Genomic DNA, 14,460 nt, shown 5'->3' with positions numbered 1-14,460 from the left:
AAGTAAAAATACACACATTCAATATTTTATATTATTGCAACACATTTATTTCAAATTGATTCAAGTATTCATATGCACTTTGTTTGAAAAAATATCTCTTGTAAGGTTTCATTAGTTAATTCATTAACTAACATTAATTAACAATGATCAATACATTTGTTATAGTATTTATTAATCTTTGTTAAAATTAGTTAATAAAAAACAACTATTTATTGTTTGTTCATGTTGGCTCAAGTCCATGAAATAATATTTATATACAGCTTTTGATTTTAATAATGTATTTAATGTTGAAATTAACATTTACTATGATCACTAAATGCTTTAGAAGTATTTTTTAATGCAGGTAACTAATCTAACAAATAGAACCATAAGTAGTAATTAACAGGGCCATCCTGAGCAGAAGACAAAGTGCCTCGCAATCTTTTATGAATTTCATTTGTATAGAAGATTTTAAAGAAGCTGTCGGTCAGACAACTAGACATTATAAAATCAGTAGACGTCTCTGAGTGACGTGATATGGAGATTTGCAGTGATTTCTTCGGCAGTGGTGGGTCTCCATGCTCCAAAAGTAACTGTGGATTTGTTAGACAGCATCAGGAAGCCATTGACATTAAAGTGACCGGGAATATCATCAACATCCAGCCAAACGTACACGGCAGGAAAGGAGCAGTGCAGAGTCACGACAAAACTCTGAACAATCCCAGCATCCTTTACAGTAAACTGCAATATACAAATAAAATAAACCTGTCAGTCATTTGAGGAACTTCCTGGGCCATTCTACTGGTTCAAAAACGTCTTGAAATTTTTTTGTCTTTTTCCACAAATTTTGTATGTATGCAAATTGTATAACATCCAAGCTACACATTTCTAGTAATTGTACAGTTAATTCTCATATTGTATTTTCAGAAAGTTTTGGAATATTTTTCCTCTCCCCAAATTTGTCACTACCGAAACACAATAATAAATTATTTAATAAGAAGTGTTACATTGACCTATTAAGATTTTACCTTGGAAATATATTTTTAAAAAAAGTTTTCACAGGTAAATCAATAACAATTACAATTTTAACAATATTTCAAGTGTAATTTATGGGATTTGTTGTATTTTGAATCCTATCTTTCTTTGTAAAAGGCATAAAGTTTATCATACTGATGTCAAAGTGAAAGATTCATTAGTTTGAATAAACATTGAACCAAACACTATAATAACATCTTAGTTGATCATTCAAGATACTTTATTTTTGACAAAACATCCCATGTTTCGGTCGTGACTGCACATTTTCAGTAGTGACAGTAATGTGTTGGTAGTGACCACATCACATGACAGAAAACTCACATACTAAAACATATTTAAATACTAATGATTTGCATCACTTTACTAAAATTAAGTTTATTTCCCCCAAATGATTATGTGTCCTTTTTGTCACTACCAAAACAATGATGACATGTTTCGGTCGTGACAATTTTAGACACTTTTAGATGTTAATCAGCACATGGTTAGCTAGCACAGTTCTGAACAGTTGTACACACAGAAAAACTCAATTCTATGGAATAACACCCAAAAAGGTTTGATTAATTGCAGAAAAAGGTGTTCGTTAGTGACGTTCCTTAAAGTTCCACACAGATTTTCAGACTTTTGAACACATTTAACTCAGAATGATGGACCTATCTACTGTGAAAGAGAGACTATGAGAGGGAGGGACACAGGAATATTTCCTGATCAGAAACGTAGAAGTGTGTTAAAATCAGTCTCAGACAATGAAAAACACACACTGTTTCAGTAGTGACAAAAATACGGGACACATTTTTTACATAAAGTTTCATGATTTAAAAAAAAATATACAATAAATACTACAATAACTTTACTTTTAATAAAAAGTTAGGGTTCGGGACAGCCTCCTCCCAATTGAAAGTACCCAATAAATGATGATTTTATATATATTAATCTTACTGATATTTTAAATATTATTATGGGATTCAATAAATAATAGAAGGATCTTAGTCAACATCTAAAATTTGAATACTTAAATGCTTTTTAAATACGTTTTTTGGTTGTGGGACAGCAGTTTGCACCAATTCTGTAGAATGGCCCTCCTAAGAAAAAGCACCAGATGTCATTTATGTTCAGTAACGTCTCTGTTTGTGCAGAAACGCAGCAGATGAGTGAATCAGCTGAAGTGAGTGCATTAGTAAGCGGTGTGTGTTGAGAATCTGTGTCTCTCACCGTGATGTCGGGTTTCTGCAAACCTTCTGCATGTCGTGGAGAGCTGAGGAAGATGTGATTGAGAGGGCTGATCATTTGACCTTCTGGAGTACTGAGATGAAAGGTGACGATGCAGGAGCGCCGAGTGCAGTTCCCACATTGCTCCAGGAGAGCAGATATGGGATGCTGAAACACAAGCGTGCTCCCTCCTTCTTTTACTGTAGTCACATTAGACTCTAAAGAACAAACAGCATCAAAGCTGCTCCAGCTGTATAACTTCACCTGTATGAACAACACGAGCAATACTAATCAAAATTCATACATTTACTAATGAAAGAAAACAAAAATGAAAGCATGTTTTTGCTATAGCACTAGTAAGCCTGGTATTAGATGTAGTTTGTCCTAAATGGACTAGAAACATGCTATTACGTTTGAGCTTATGAGGGTGAGTAAATGAATTTTCATTTTTGGGTGAACTATCCCTTTAACCCTAGGTCATTCTCTAACCCTTTGAATAAAAAGAATCCTGGGTTATCTTGCTTCACATTTTACACTGCTCATAATTTACCCAGGGTTAACAATTAATCCTGGTTATATGTAAACTGACGTTTCACTCTGTACATTCCTTAACCCTGGGTTAACATTCTTATTTGCATATTTGCAGTGATTGGATGAACGCTGCATGCAATATGTTTACATTAGGGCTGTAGCATTGCGCATCCTCATATGATACATCACTGACTGTACTATCAAGTTTTTCCTGAATGGAATTTCTGGTCTCTTCCTCACTTCCATCACCATTTGACATTATTCCCTTCAAACGCTAAACTTCTATTTATACTGTACATAATACAGTATTTCTGTAACTGTCAGAAGCATTTGAATATGAGGACACGGCTGTGAAGAATCGAGTCGTAACATTTAAACACTGGATCATTTACAAAAGAAAAGCGGTGCTAACTGTTCTCTAGAGCAGGGTTTCATAAGTCCGGGTAAAAAGCGGTGCTAACCCCGCCTCTAAATTACAAGTGTGAAACATTCCTTTAACCGGGGTTAAAAGATGTCTTTAGAGCGATGATAACCCGGGGTTAAGCGCAGTGTGAAAAGCCCTTATGTAATTTCTGCTGCACCAAATGGTGTTGCATTAATGTTCTAAATTAATAATATGTCAAACAATTTCGATCTAACATTCTGCTCTGCAATAGAGGATCATTATACTGTATAATAACCCCAAAAAACAACAACAACAGTCAAACGTGTTACTAAGCGCTGCCATCTTACCTTGGCTTTGACCTTGTGCCGCTCAGAGTGTCTGTCAGAGACGGCGTACATCAGCAGGTCTCCCTCATCCTCGACCCCCGCTGAGAGGACGGGAGCGTAAAAATCTGCAGCCCAGTAGTGCAGCATCTTCCATTTACCACCAAACTCTGAATGTGCGAGAGAGTTCCCAGTCAAGAAGCATACTCACATTAACAAATAAATAAACATTAAAATTACATTTCATAAACAAGGACGCTTTCATCTACATAGAGATGAACAGCAATGGTCAAAAAAATGCTACTCTTACTTAGATTTTTTGTCTTGTTTCCAGTCCATTTCAAACCGAAAATAAGATTATTTTGCTTACCCCATTGGCAGATTATTTTGCTTGTTTTAAAGAAAAACTTACTTAATTTTGACTTATTTTTTTCTAAAAACAAGACAATAATTTTTACTTGTCTAGAAAATGCTTCTTGATTTAAGAATTTTTAGATATTTGGACTAAAAACAAGACAAAAACTCTAAGTAAGAAAAGCATTTTTTGCAGTGTATTCATTATTCATTTACCTACAGAGGACCAAGATGGCCCTTGCCAGATGTCATTGAGCTGCCAGTAAAGAGTGCCCATTGTATGACCTTTGCCCTCGATGATGTCACTGCGGCTGCGGCGGTAGAACTCTGTTTGAATCTTCACACACTGCGCCTGCATCACCTGATCAAACCAAAGAGTGTGAAAACATCTGACATATACACTACCATTCGAAAGTTTGGATCTGTAAGATTTTATGTTTTTGACAGAAGTCTCTTCTGCTCACCAAGGCTGCGCTTATTTGATCAAAAATACAGTAATGTTGTGAAATGTTATTACAACTGTCTTCTATTTTATTATATTGTAAAGCACACAGTGTATATATGTTGTGTTGACCTGAGTGATGTAAATAGTGTCTCTGTATCTCTGCACTGGGTCGGAGCTGTTGGGGAGGATGTAATGTAGTTCTGCTTGCTTTAGCATCTGCTGATTTCCATCTTCGTGATGTTGCCGATGAGACGAGAAATTACTGCTGAAATCCCAGTCTGAAGACACTGAAACCTGGTTGGAGAGGAGGAGTTGGAAAATAAGAAGGCTTATGCATTCCCTTGTTAAAAAATGAAGAGCGCTTATGTTGTATTGAATGTCTGTTGTAATTCCATTGTTGGACACTGGGGGAAGTGTGGGTCTAACAACTGCAGGTGGAAGCAAGCTTGTGGGATTACTGTGTGTTGTGCATCGGAACTGTAAGTTTAAAATGACATCTACGAGCTTTATGATAAATAACGCAGTATTGGACTGGAAGCGTCCAGTTTGGATCTCAACCCTACAACAGATGGTCATTTGTCACTTCACACCTAATTGTACTGAACGAGCACTTCGATGTGTACTTCAAATCTTAAAAGTATATTTTAAAAACCATACTTGCAAATAATATATATTAATGAAATAAAAGGCCACTTAGAAGTACAGTTGCCTGACCGTGTTTCTTAAAAAGTGCATTTTGTAATAATGTTGAAGAACACTTTAAATCATCATGATAAATAATCTTTTGTCGTGTTGAAGTAGTACACTACACTTGTTTTGATGTGTTGGCTAACATACTAACGCACATGTACAAGTACTTGATTATACTTTTTACCGTATTGGGTTATTTGATATTACATTTAAAAGTTAATATACTTTAAATGTACTACATTGCAACTTCAGTTCAAATGTGTGATTACAAATATATTTGAACACATGAAATACAAGTTTAAATAGAAATTACAATAATCATATTTCAAAAACAATAGAACTATAAAATTACAAAAATTAGTAATTTGTAAGTAATTACTGAAATTACATATAGAGATGTACTTAAGTCCTACTTTACTAGGGAACAAAACAAAGTTCAGCTAATGGCTAATTTAATATAAAGTTAAAAAATAATACATTTTCATTTAATTCCAATTAACACACAACTGTTTGAAAACATATACTTTAAGTGCGAACTGAATGTAATTATTTTTAAGTATATTATTTCCATAAGTATTCTTTTTAAAAGTATGCTAAAGTGTACTTTTTGTTACAAGGGTGTCAATGAATGACAATGAAGGCCATTTTTTTTACTGTACTTATGAATAATGTGCTCTGATGAATTGTTGAATTAAGCCCAAAGTATACTTTGTTTTTTATAAACACTGTCGAACGCACAGCCTTGCAGCGTATACTTCATTTGACTCGTATGCGTACACAGGCAGTTTTGACCAATCTCTCGCCACGAGTCACAACCCCTGTAAACATCTTTGTATTCTTTCATGCTAGAGTTGAACAAATGAGGGTGCTTTCTAACCTCTTCACACAATCTCTCATCTATGTCGGGCTCCACTGTCGCTGTAGCTTGCATGTGTTCCTGTTCTGTTTATGAGGTTTTTCTTCAACTACCTTGTGAATCGACACCCCCAGAGCACGGCTGCCACCTTGTGGATAAACTAATTACTGCAAAAAAATTAAACAGTACGGTACACGCATACTCTTCTGGTGTCGAATTTCATGTCACGTGCACTGTACGCTGACCCTCGTGTACGCGTGAAAAGTGAAGTATACTTTGGCCTTTAGCTCAACCAGTGGCATGCGTTTGGGGTGGGAATCAGGACTATCTGCTTGTTCAAACAATCGAAGGTCTTTACTTGTGCAATTCAGTTTGGTGCCACTACTGGCATAAAAAGGACACACTTCACCTTTTAAACTAGTGACATTAGTCGGCTTTGCGGTCACAAAAAATAAACTAGTAAAAGCAGAAAGTACCTTACTGAGCGTGGACAATGAAGGCCAGGACTGGAAGCCGTACTCAGAGGCGAAGCGTGTACGAGGGAAAGCAGTCCAGTTCCAGCAATCGTTGTAATAGCTATAGAAGTGGGTGTCGCCATAGTGGGGGTCATAGGGGTCATGAGCCACCCAGCCTTCCTTCTCAGACTCGACCCCATTGGTTGGGCTGGACACTAGAAAAGGACGAGTGCTGTCCTCCTGAATCAAAGCACAGCATCCACTGATAAGACTGAAGATAGTACTGTAATGTAAGTCTGTGTGTGTCTCAGTCTCACCTGCAGCACAAGGTCTCTGATGTTCTCAACGTACAGACTGACGTAATCTCTCACGTACAGTGGGCGCTCGGCAGCAGAGATGCTGAACCAGTCAGCTGCTATGGCAGCTTCATTCTCGTTGTTCCCACTCCAGATGACCACAGACGGGTGAGATTTCAACCTTCGAACCTGAAGCACAGTAATAAAATAAAAATGCAAACAATGACTGGTGGGTCAGTGAGATAATGCTGTTTTTTTGAGCATCAGATCTAGGACTGTCACAATTCCTCAATTAAATTAGAGTACTCGATTTTTAAAAAAATCCTTGATTGCAATTTACCCGTGTCAAGTAACCGGCAAAATACCGGAAGTGGCACGTTCCACGGATGAGAATCCAAACTCCATCTCTGCATATGCTGTGAGTTTGGGTTGCTTATAACGTTCATGTGGGAACGCAATGTGAGCCATTTCATCACATTTGTAAGGTCAATTATTTATAAACCTGTGAAATGTTCATTGTGATTTCAAAATAAAAGTTTAAACTCTAGCTCTGAGTTTGCATGTTGCATCTCCACATATTCATGTTCAAGAATTATTACAGTGGCTGTAGCATTTCTATCGTAAAGAAACGGCCAAATATTAAAGATTAAGTAAAGATTTGAATTAAACATGGATTAGAGCTGCTGTAAGGCCACTGGCGCCCTCTGCAGGCATTTGATGATTGTTTATATGATGTATTTAAACAGTGTTGTTCCATAAAACCATATGATTACTTGCTTTTGGCTTTATTTGAACCAAATATTATTGCCTTACTGTTATTATATATGTACTTTAAGTCATTTTAAAGGCTTAGGTCTATTTTTATTACCCAAAAATTATCCTATTACTCGATTAATCGTCAAAACAATTGACTGATTACTTGATTACCTAAATAATCGTTAGTGACAGCCCTAATCAGGTCTATAATTTAATCAAAGAACACATAAAAAAATGCCTATGATACACCTCTTCTATGGCGAACATTAGTAATTTCTTCTACAGCAAGCTTTTCTAAACAAGTTACTTTTCATATATTTTTGAAGGGGGGGAAAATCATGTTCATGCAAAACTTTTAATGCTATCATAATGAAGAAATGTTTTATATTATTTTTTCTCAGAATAAAGTATTCTAATAAACCTGCTTCACTTCTTAATATTTGAAAAACTTAACTTATTTTATTACGAACATTTTTCTGTATTTTAAATATTTCTATTTAGCTTTAATTTATTTTTTATTTCAGTTTTAGTTTTAGTCATTTCATTACTTAAAATTTGTTATTTTATTACAGTTATTTGAAAAGGCAACACTTCTAATTTTCATTTAATTTAAGTTTTTTTTATTTATATAATAAATAAATATATATTCATATTTTGTTTCAGCTTTATTTTTATCTAACATTTTTAAATGTTATTAAACCATTTTTAATCATTTTAGTTAACATAACACTAGCTTTATGAAAACGCAAGTTTACCTCAGGTCGTAAAATGTCACGTGGTGCGACACTTCAGAAACGTAATAATTTATGATATTTGTAATAAAAAACACTTTTTTGAAAAGAAATATTAAGGTGTGTATTCAAGATGGAAGTTTTATTAAAATGTCATTCCCCACATGATAGTTTAGAATCATTCCGTTTAAACTTTTTCCAAACACTCTCATATGTCCTTGACCCTTTTATTTGTCATTTATTAGAGGTGAACACAAAATATACTGTCATGCAAACCTGCTGCGTGACTTCCTCCCTCACGGTCTGTATAAAATCCTTCTCCGTAGGGTACAGCGCACAGGCAAACATGAAGTCCTGCCAAATCTGACAAAAGAGCAAACAAATCGACTGTATTTAAAGCATGTCACAGGTGGAGGACTTCATATGACAAGCTTACCATGATTCCATACATGTCACACAGGCTGTAGAAGAGGTCCTGCTCATAAACGCCACCACCCCACACTCTCAAAGCGTTCATGTTGGCCTTCTGAGCAGACCGGAGCAGGACGGTGATCCTGAAATGACGAGATGATTTCACATTAAACAGAATTCATCTGGCCACTCAACTAGGCTGTTTTAGTGTAGGTGGGCTGTAAATCTTCTCACATGTCAGTGGTAACCTGGTCCTGAAAGGCATGAACAGGAATCCAGTTCGAACCTTTCAGGAAAATTGGTTTCCCATTAATCCGGAAGTAGAAGCTGAGGCCGGGGGAGGAGGGTATGGGCTCCTGGATCAACTCCACTGTGCGGAAAGCAACCTGAAATAGAAAACCACAACAAAAAAGTGAAATAGATGTAGAAAATAAGAATAACAGAGAAAGATGTTACCTTTCGCTGCGCATTAAATGTCTCTCCACCCTCCATGTTGATTTGTATCTCCAGCTCATAGAGAGGCTGCTCTCCGTGTCCAAACGGCCACCACAAACTCACACTCTTGAAGACAAGAGTGTGAACATTGTTTATCATCATATAGTGTGATATTACCTCAGAAATGAGGAAAACGGGACGGGATATATGATATGACACAGGATGGTCTGTGAACTGATCTCACCTGGTTGATCTGCAAGACAAAGGACTTCCTGCTCTGTCCAGGTGTAAGAGACAGATGAAACTCCTCTGAATGTAATAATGGTATGGACATGAGGACGAGAGCCTTCGATGCAACAACAACATCGAAGAACAACTCCACTTCAACATTCCAGCTTGAATTTCCAGAGTCTGCATACAGGGAAAGACATATGGAGAAGAATATGGTAAAAAAAGAGGGAATCTGCATTTTATGTTGATTTGTTTTGCTATTATATTGATGTCTAAACCCCTTCTCATTCATATGCAAATATGTGTATACCATATTTTGGAACTGTGGTAAAACTTAGAACCCTTAAAGTGTTGAAGACTTCTAGCCGAACTCCCTTCCAGATGCCCAGAGTTGGGAAAGATGGACCCCAGTCCCAGCTGAACGAGCTCTGAGCCTGAAAACAGACACAATCAGGAAAGCAGTAACAATAACAATTATTTTAATTATTTAAATTCATATCATTACAACATGTATATAATAAAAAATAAATCAAATTATAAATAAATATTTTTATATAATTTTATTAAGAAAAAATATGTATTTAATTGATGAATTACATATTTATATAATTATACTTCTATATATTTTTATATTAAAATGTATTATAAAGGGCCCTTATTATGCTCATTTACAAGCTCATCATTTTGTTCAGGGGGTCTACTAGAAAAGGTTTACAAGATTTAAAGGGGTGTTTGATTATGATTTGACTTTTTTAACTTTAGTTAGTGTGTAATGTTGCTGTTTGATCATAAACAACATCTGCAAAGTTACAACACTCAAAGTTCCAGAAATCACTTTTTAAATGGCTGGTAGGGACTACAACGAGATTCTTTCTGTGTTGGTGACATCACTAACCCTAAAATTTACATAAACCCCGCCCCCAAGAACACACAACAAAGGGGGCGGGGCCATGTTGGGCTGCTTTAGAGAAGAGGAAGAGTTGTTGTAGTAGAGTGTTGTTGTCATGCCGTCATTTTACGCTGGACTGCTTCACAAACGAGGAGCAGCAGCTCATTTGCATTTAAAGGGACACACACAAAAACGGCGTGTCTTTGCTCACACCCAAATAGGGGCAAATTTGACAAGCTATAATGATCTATTATGTGGAAACGTACATACGTTATGGAAATAATGGCAGGACTACAAATGAGATGTTTTCGTGTTTTGTGAAGAGTTTTCTGTTGGAGAGTTTAACTCTCAACTTTGTGCATGTAAACAATCTGCAAAGTTACAAACAGTTATATTACACACTAAAGAAAGGGTAAAAAATAGTAGGTTCCCAATTAACAAAAAAAAAGTATTACAACCTACATGGAACGTGGTTCTTACCTTTCGGATAAAGTTAACATGACACTCTCCTTTCTGTACAGGAGGAGGACAGTCAGGTGGGACTCTGTACTCAGTGTGGGCACGACTCCTCTGAGACGCGTACGTCACCGCCGACATAATCCACACCTGGAGAACATTCTCTTGATCCTTGAGCAACCCAGTAACTTCAAAATCCTGATGAGAAACAATGATTTATTTCAATAAAGCCTTGTGCATTATTACAGTATATGTCAGTCTATAAACATACATACAAATAACAATTGTAAAAACTTGTGCAACACAAAATAGTTATTCATTTACATATCTGCGAAACATATTGTCTGTCTTTCCGATGATGACTCCATTGAGGGAAACGGTAGAGATTGTGTCGACTCCTTCAAACACCAGGACGGCTTTCCCTTTCCCTCTGTAAAGAGCATGTAGTATTTAACCTGTGGGCTTGTCTGATTGTAATTATAATTATGGTGTCACATGATAAACCACTTTCTTAAAGGGGTCATGAATTGAGAAATCAACTTTTCCTTGAGCTTTTGATTTATAAGAGGTCGTCGTACTATAAGAATATCCTGTAAGATTCAGAACTGAAAACGTCCTTGTTAGTCCAATAAAAGCTTTTATTGACAGCAGACCCAGAGAACGACTGATCCTTGAATGTGTCTATAGATGGTGAAACTCCGCCTCCACAGAAGAAATCAACGCCTACTTCATCATTGCAACCTTAGCCCCGCCCACTGGTGTGTTAGTGAGATGAGGAGGAGAGAAGAGCGATACAGGACTAAAATAACATTAACTTCCAAAGGATCCTAATGCAGGAATATGGTTATTTATTTTCAACAATGTGAATGTCTCAGTTGAGCTTTATTTATTTGTATTCGGTTCATTTCACTGTGGATTCTTTGGTAAATCAATCGCATTTCAGACTTTAGACTTTTCCGATATGGACTCGACAGTAATGCAACAACATGTCAGTAACTGTGTTAATGCCTGATCTGATATTAATGATTCATGTACAGTCAGATGATCTTTGTCTGTGTGTCAGTAAATCAAACCAGTGACTAAACGCTCAACTTCACCTTGTTTCTCTTAGAAGGATGAAAATAATCTGTTATTTAAACTGTGATTAAATTATATATAGAAAGCAATCAAAGAACGCTCCCTTTACAATCGCTGGAGCTGTCAATCAAACCGAGATTCGTTGAATAAAATGGGAGTTTTGGTGCGAGTCCAGAACTCAGTCACTGATGAACTCGTGCTTAGTTATATCGTGTTTGCACTGTTAGTTATGATGAAAGCATTCGTTAGTGTGCAGAAACTGAGTTATAATGATGAGATCACTGTAGTCGATCACAGACATGTTGAGCTCATGAAAACAATGTTCACCACTGCAACCTTTCATGCCACAATCTGAATATAATGCCATAGATCTAAATGTAATGCTGTAATCAACACTTTTCACAATTAGTTAACATTGAGAGCTGTAATAGTAAAATTGTGCTAAAAGAGAGAACTACTTCATATGCAATGATATCAGCCAATCACAGCAGTGGGCGTTTACACTGAAGTCTCTCAGCAGACACGCCCCTTAAAACAGTGTTCAAATCAGAGGATAAAATCAGGGTTTTATTTCTAAATTATGACAATTTGTTTTTGATGTAAAAAGCATACTAACATTATAAGTGTATCCCAGGAAACATTATAAAACAATAAAACATCGCAATTCATGACCTCTTTAACATTCTAGCTCTAAATCAGAGGGTTTCTGACTTTACCTAGCATGAGTAGGCACTGAGAATGATGTAGTGTAGGTCCAGTTGTCAAGTGAAATCCATCTGTAGGCCAGGTCATTAAACCTATAATATGGATCCTGTTGGCACAAAATAAAGTTCATTTCTCAGTTAATGTCTCTGAATGAAAGAATGTAAGTGTGTCTGTTAGAATATACCGAGATGAAGCCCTGGCGCTGCAGAGCAGTATGAACACAGCCCGGGACCTCGGCGCTGACAGAAACAGACGAGTTCGAGTTCAGCAGCTTCCATTTCCCGTTCAGAGAAAAGGTCTCAGCTCCCGCAGACGCGCCGTCGAGAAAAAGAGCCTCTAACAGATACAAGCACGCAAAGGACCATACCGCATGATTCATGTCTATTGATCATGGCCAACTTTACACTACCAAAGTCATCTCTAACCACGTAAAGCCATAAACACACCGTGTTTTCTGCGGCACTTCCCGGTTGAAATCAAAAGCACAAGGACGATCAGCTGCTCTCTCACGTGGAAGCAAAAACATCCGGTGGCGTTTGAGTTAAGGGGATGTGTTTCGATATGATAGCACACAGACATCTGGAAGACTATTTTTAGAGTGTTTGCTCATCTCCAATACGTCTATAGGATGTTTCCTGTCAGATGTCAAATAGACGTTTAGAAAATGTCTTTAAGATGTTTATGATTTAGAATAGACATCTGTCAGATGTTTGTAAATAACAGATGCTTTCCAGATGAAATGATCTTTAACAGACATCTTGCAGAAGATGTACGTATGCTGTATATTCTTCAAAAATAAGTATAGCTATTCGAAGTGAGGGCTTTTATTATGCCTGCACTGCTGTGCTGTGGATTTTGGTTCGTGATGTTTCCGTTAGGTCATTATTTATCGGTTTATACTATGCTTCTTCTTTTTTTATCTATTTTTATGTGTTCCCTGTATGTGTTATGTGTTCAATAAAAAAAAAAAAAAAAGTAATATTATATATATATATATATATATATATATATATATATATATCTTAATTGTGTTTTTCATCTTACAATACTAAATTCCTTGACATCCAAGATATACTTATCAAGAACACCAAATCAGCACAGTTGCTTTTAATTCTAAATGATCCTTCAAGTGACAAAATATGGCCACTTTCCAAGCCGAGACACCCCAGGTGAATAGGGTAAAAAAAATAACTAATAGATATCTCATACTTCCTCTGCTGATTGATTAATTTAAGATTTTTACAGAGGGGATTTTGGATATCTCTTTTTATCACTTCATAAATCAGAAAATACTGTCAACAGCCAGAAAAAATAAAAAAAATAAAAATAAAAAATCATCATTTTTTAGGAAAAAAAAAAAGTTGTGTATAATCAAGTAAATTATATACCACCAAACCCCTCTGTAAAAACCTTCAGAATATAGGTAAGCAAAAAAGGTAATCGAGGCTGTGCTGTATCGTGAATAAGTCACGGCTGAAGGGCGTTGTTAGGCGCTAGCGGAGTAACCCCTCCAGCCGTGACTTCACGATACAGTACAAGCCTCGAGTACCTTATTGCTTTTATAAAGTGGTTACCACACAATACAAATATTAAAGCCAAAAAATATGTATCAATGCAACTTTCATGAAGCAAAATCACTAAAAGCCTTGACCGTGAACAGCAACAGAAGTTACATTATTACGCCATTAGATGGCGGCAAAGACCGTCTTTATGAGTGTGTCAGTCAGTAGCGAAGACTTTTATATTGAAAAGACTGAACTGTTGTGAACACGGAGAAAGACGCAACTGACAAATGCTTTGACTAGCGCTGTCAGTCACGGGAAAACCCCTTAACTGTTAAAAGGACAAGATATTGCAGCGGACATTTAAACATTTTTTATTAAGAACATAGGACTGACCTGAAGGAAAATGCTAAATCTGAATGCAGGTAATAAACTCGCTCACTCGATCTCTTTCTCACAATACTCTTCTACATGATACAGTTAGCTTCAATGAACAATATTGAGAACATAGTTTACGTTGCTAAGGGTGGTTGCTAAGGGTGTTGTGTAGTGATACACAGAACCGTTGGGTGAAGCGGTCATAGCCGTGTTTTATCGTGAATAAAACCAAAGTCCCTTTAAGATAGTCTTTGATAAAACACAGCTATTGACCAATCAGACTCAAGGACAGGAACGAACCATTTTATAAATAGGAATAAAACTGTTAAGTTTG

At 36.4% G+C, this 14,460-nt stretch overlaps 1 protein-coding gene across 3 annotated transcripts; it reads right to left on the bottom strand.

The window, feature by feature from the left end:
• Window positions 1-24: 24 nt before the first annotated feature.
• On the bottom strand, window positions 25-12,777 carry manba (mannosidase, beta A, lysosomal). 3 transcript variants are annotated; one of them, XM_051916578.1, is made up of 17 exons: window positions 12,431-12,777; window positions 12,258-12,352; window positions 10,789-10,894; window positions 10,489-10,662; window positions 9,430-9,553; window positions 9,133-9,299; window positions 8,910-9,014; window positions 8,688-8,839; window positions 8,479-8,596; window positions 8,319-8,429; window positions 6,577-6,744; window positions 6,281-6,496; window positions 4,388-4,552; window positions 4,030-4,174; window positions 3,484-3,629; window positions 2,224-2,484; window positions 25-720 (listed from the first exon to the last, which is right to left on the bottom strand). In XM_051916578.1, the coding sequence occupies exons 1-17, from the start codon at window positions 12,623-12,625 to the stop codon at window positions 490-492; spliced, it is 2,679 nt and encodes an 892-aa protein (XP_051772538.1). In that variant the 5' UTR covers window positions 12,626-12,777; the 3' UTR covers window positions 25-489. The 3 variants fall into 3 exon arrangements, with proteins under 3 accessions (XP_051772538.1, XP_051772537.1, XP_051772539.1); XM_051916577.1 differs by having other exon boundaries at window positions 6,281-6,499; window positions 12,431-12,773; XM_051916579.1 differs by having other exon boundaries at window positions 6,281-6,499; window positions 8,319-8,405; window positions 12,431-12,773.
• Between the last annotated feature and the right edge of the window lie 1,683 nt (window positions 12,778-14,460).

Source organism: Ctenopharyngodon idella, chromosome 13, assembly GCF_019924925.1.
Source record: "Ctenopharyngodon idella isolate HZGC_01 chromosome 13, HZGC01, whole genome shotgun sequence".
NCBI classification, from domain to species: Eukaryota; Metazoa; Chordata; class Actinopteri; order Cypriniformes; family Xenocyprididae; genus Ctenopharyngodon; species Ctenopharyngodon idella.
The sequence above is the reverse complement of the archived record's forward strand: the minus strand, read 5'-3'. Positions and strand labels throughout refer to the sequence as shown.

Bases quoted from the DNA above. Each gene is read 5' to 3' on its own strand.
- manba (XM_051916577.1), bottom strand. From the start codon at position 12,625: ATGAATCATGCGGTATGGTCCTTTGCGTGCTTGTATCTGTTAGAGGCT. The intron at 9,300-9,429 runs GTATACACATAT...CCCTGTATGCAG, and splicing joins TACCACAGTTCCAAAATATG to ACTCTGGAAATTCAAGCTGG. The intron at 4,553-6,280 runs GTACTTTCTGCT...CTCTCCAACCAG, and splicing joins CATTGTCCACGCTCAGTAAG to GTTTCAGTGTCTTCAGACTG.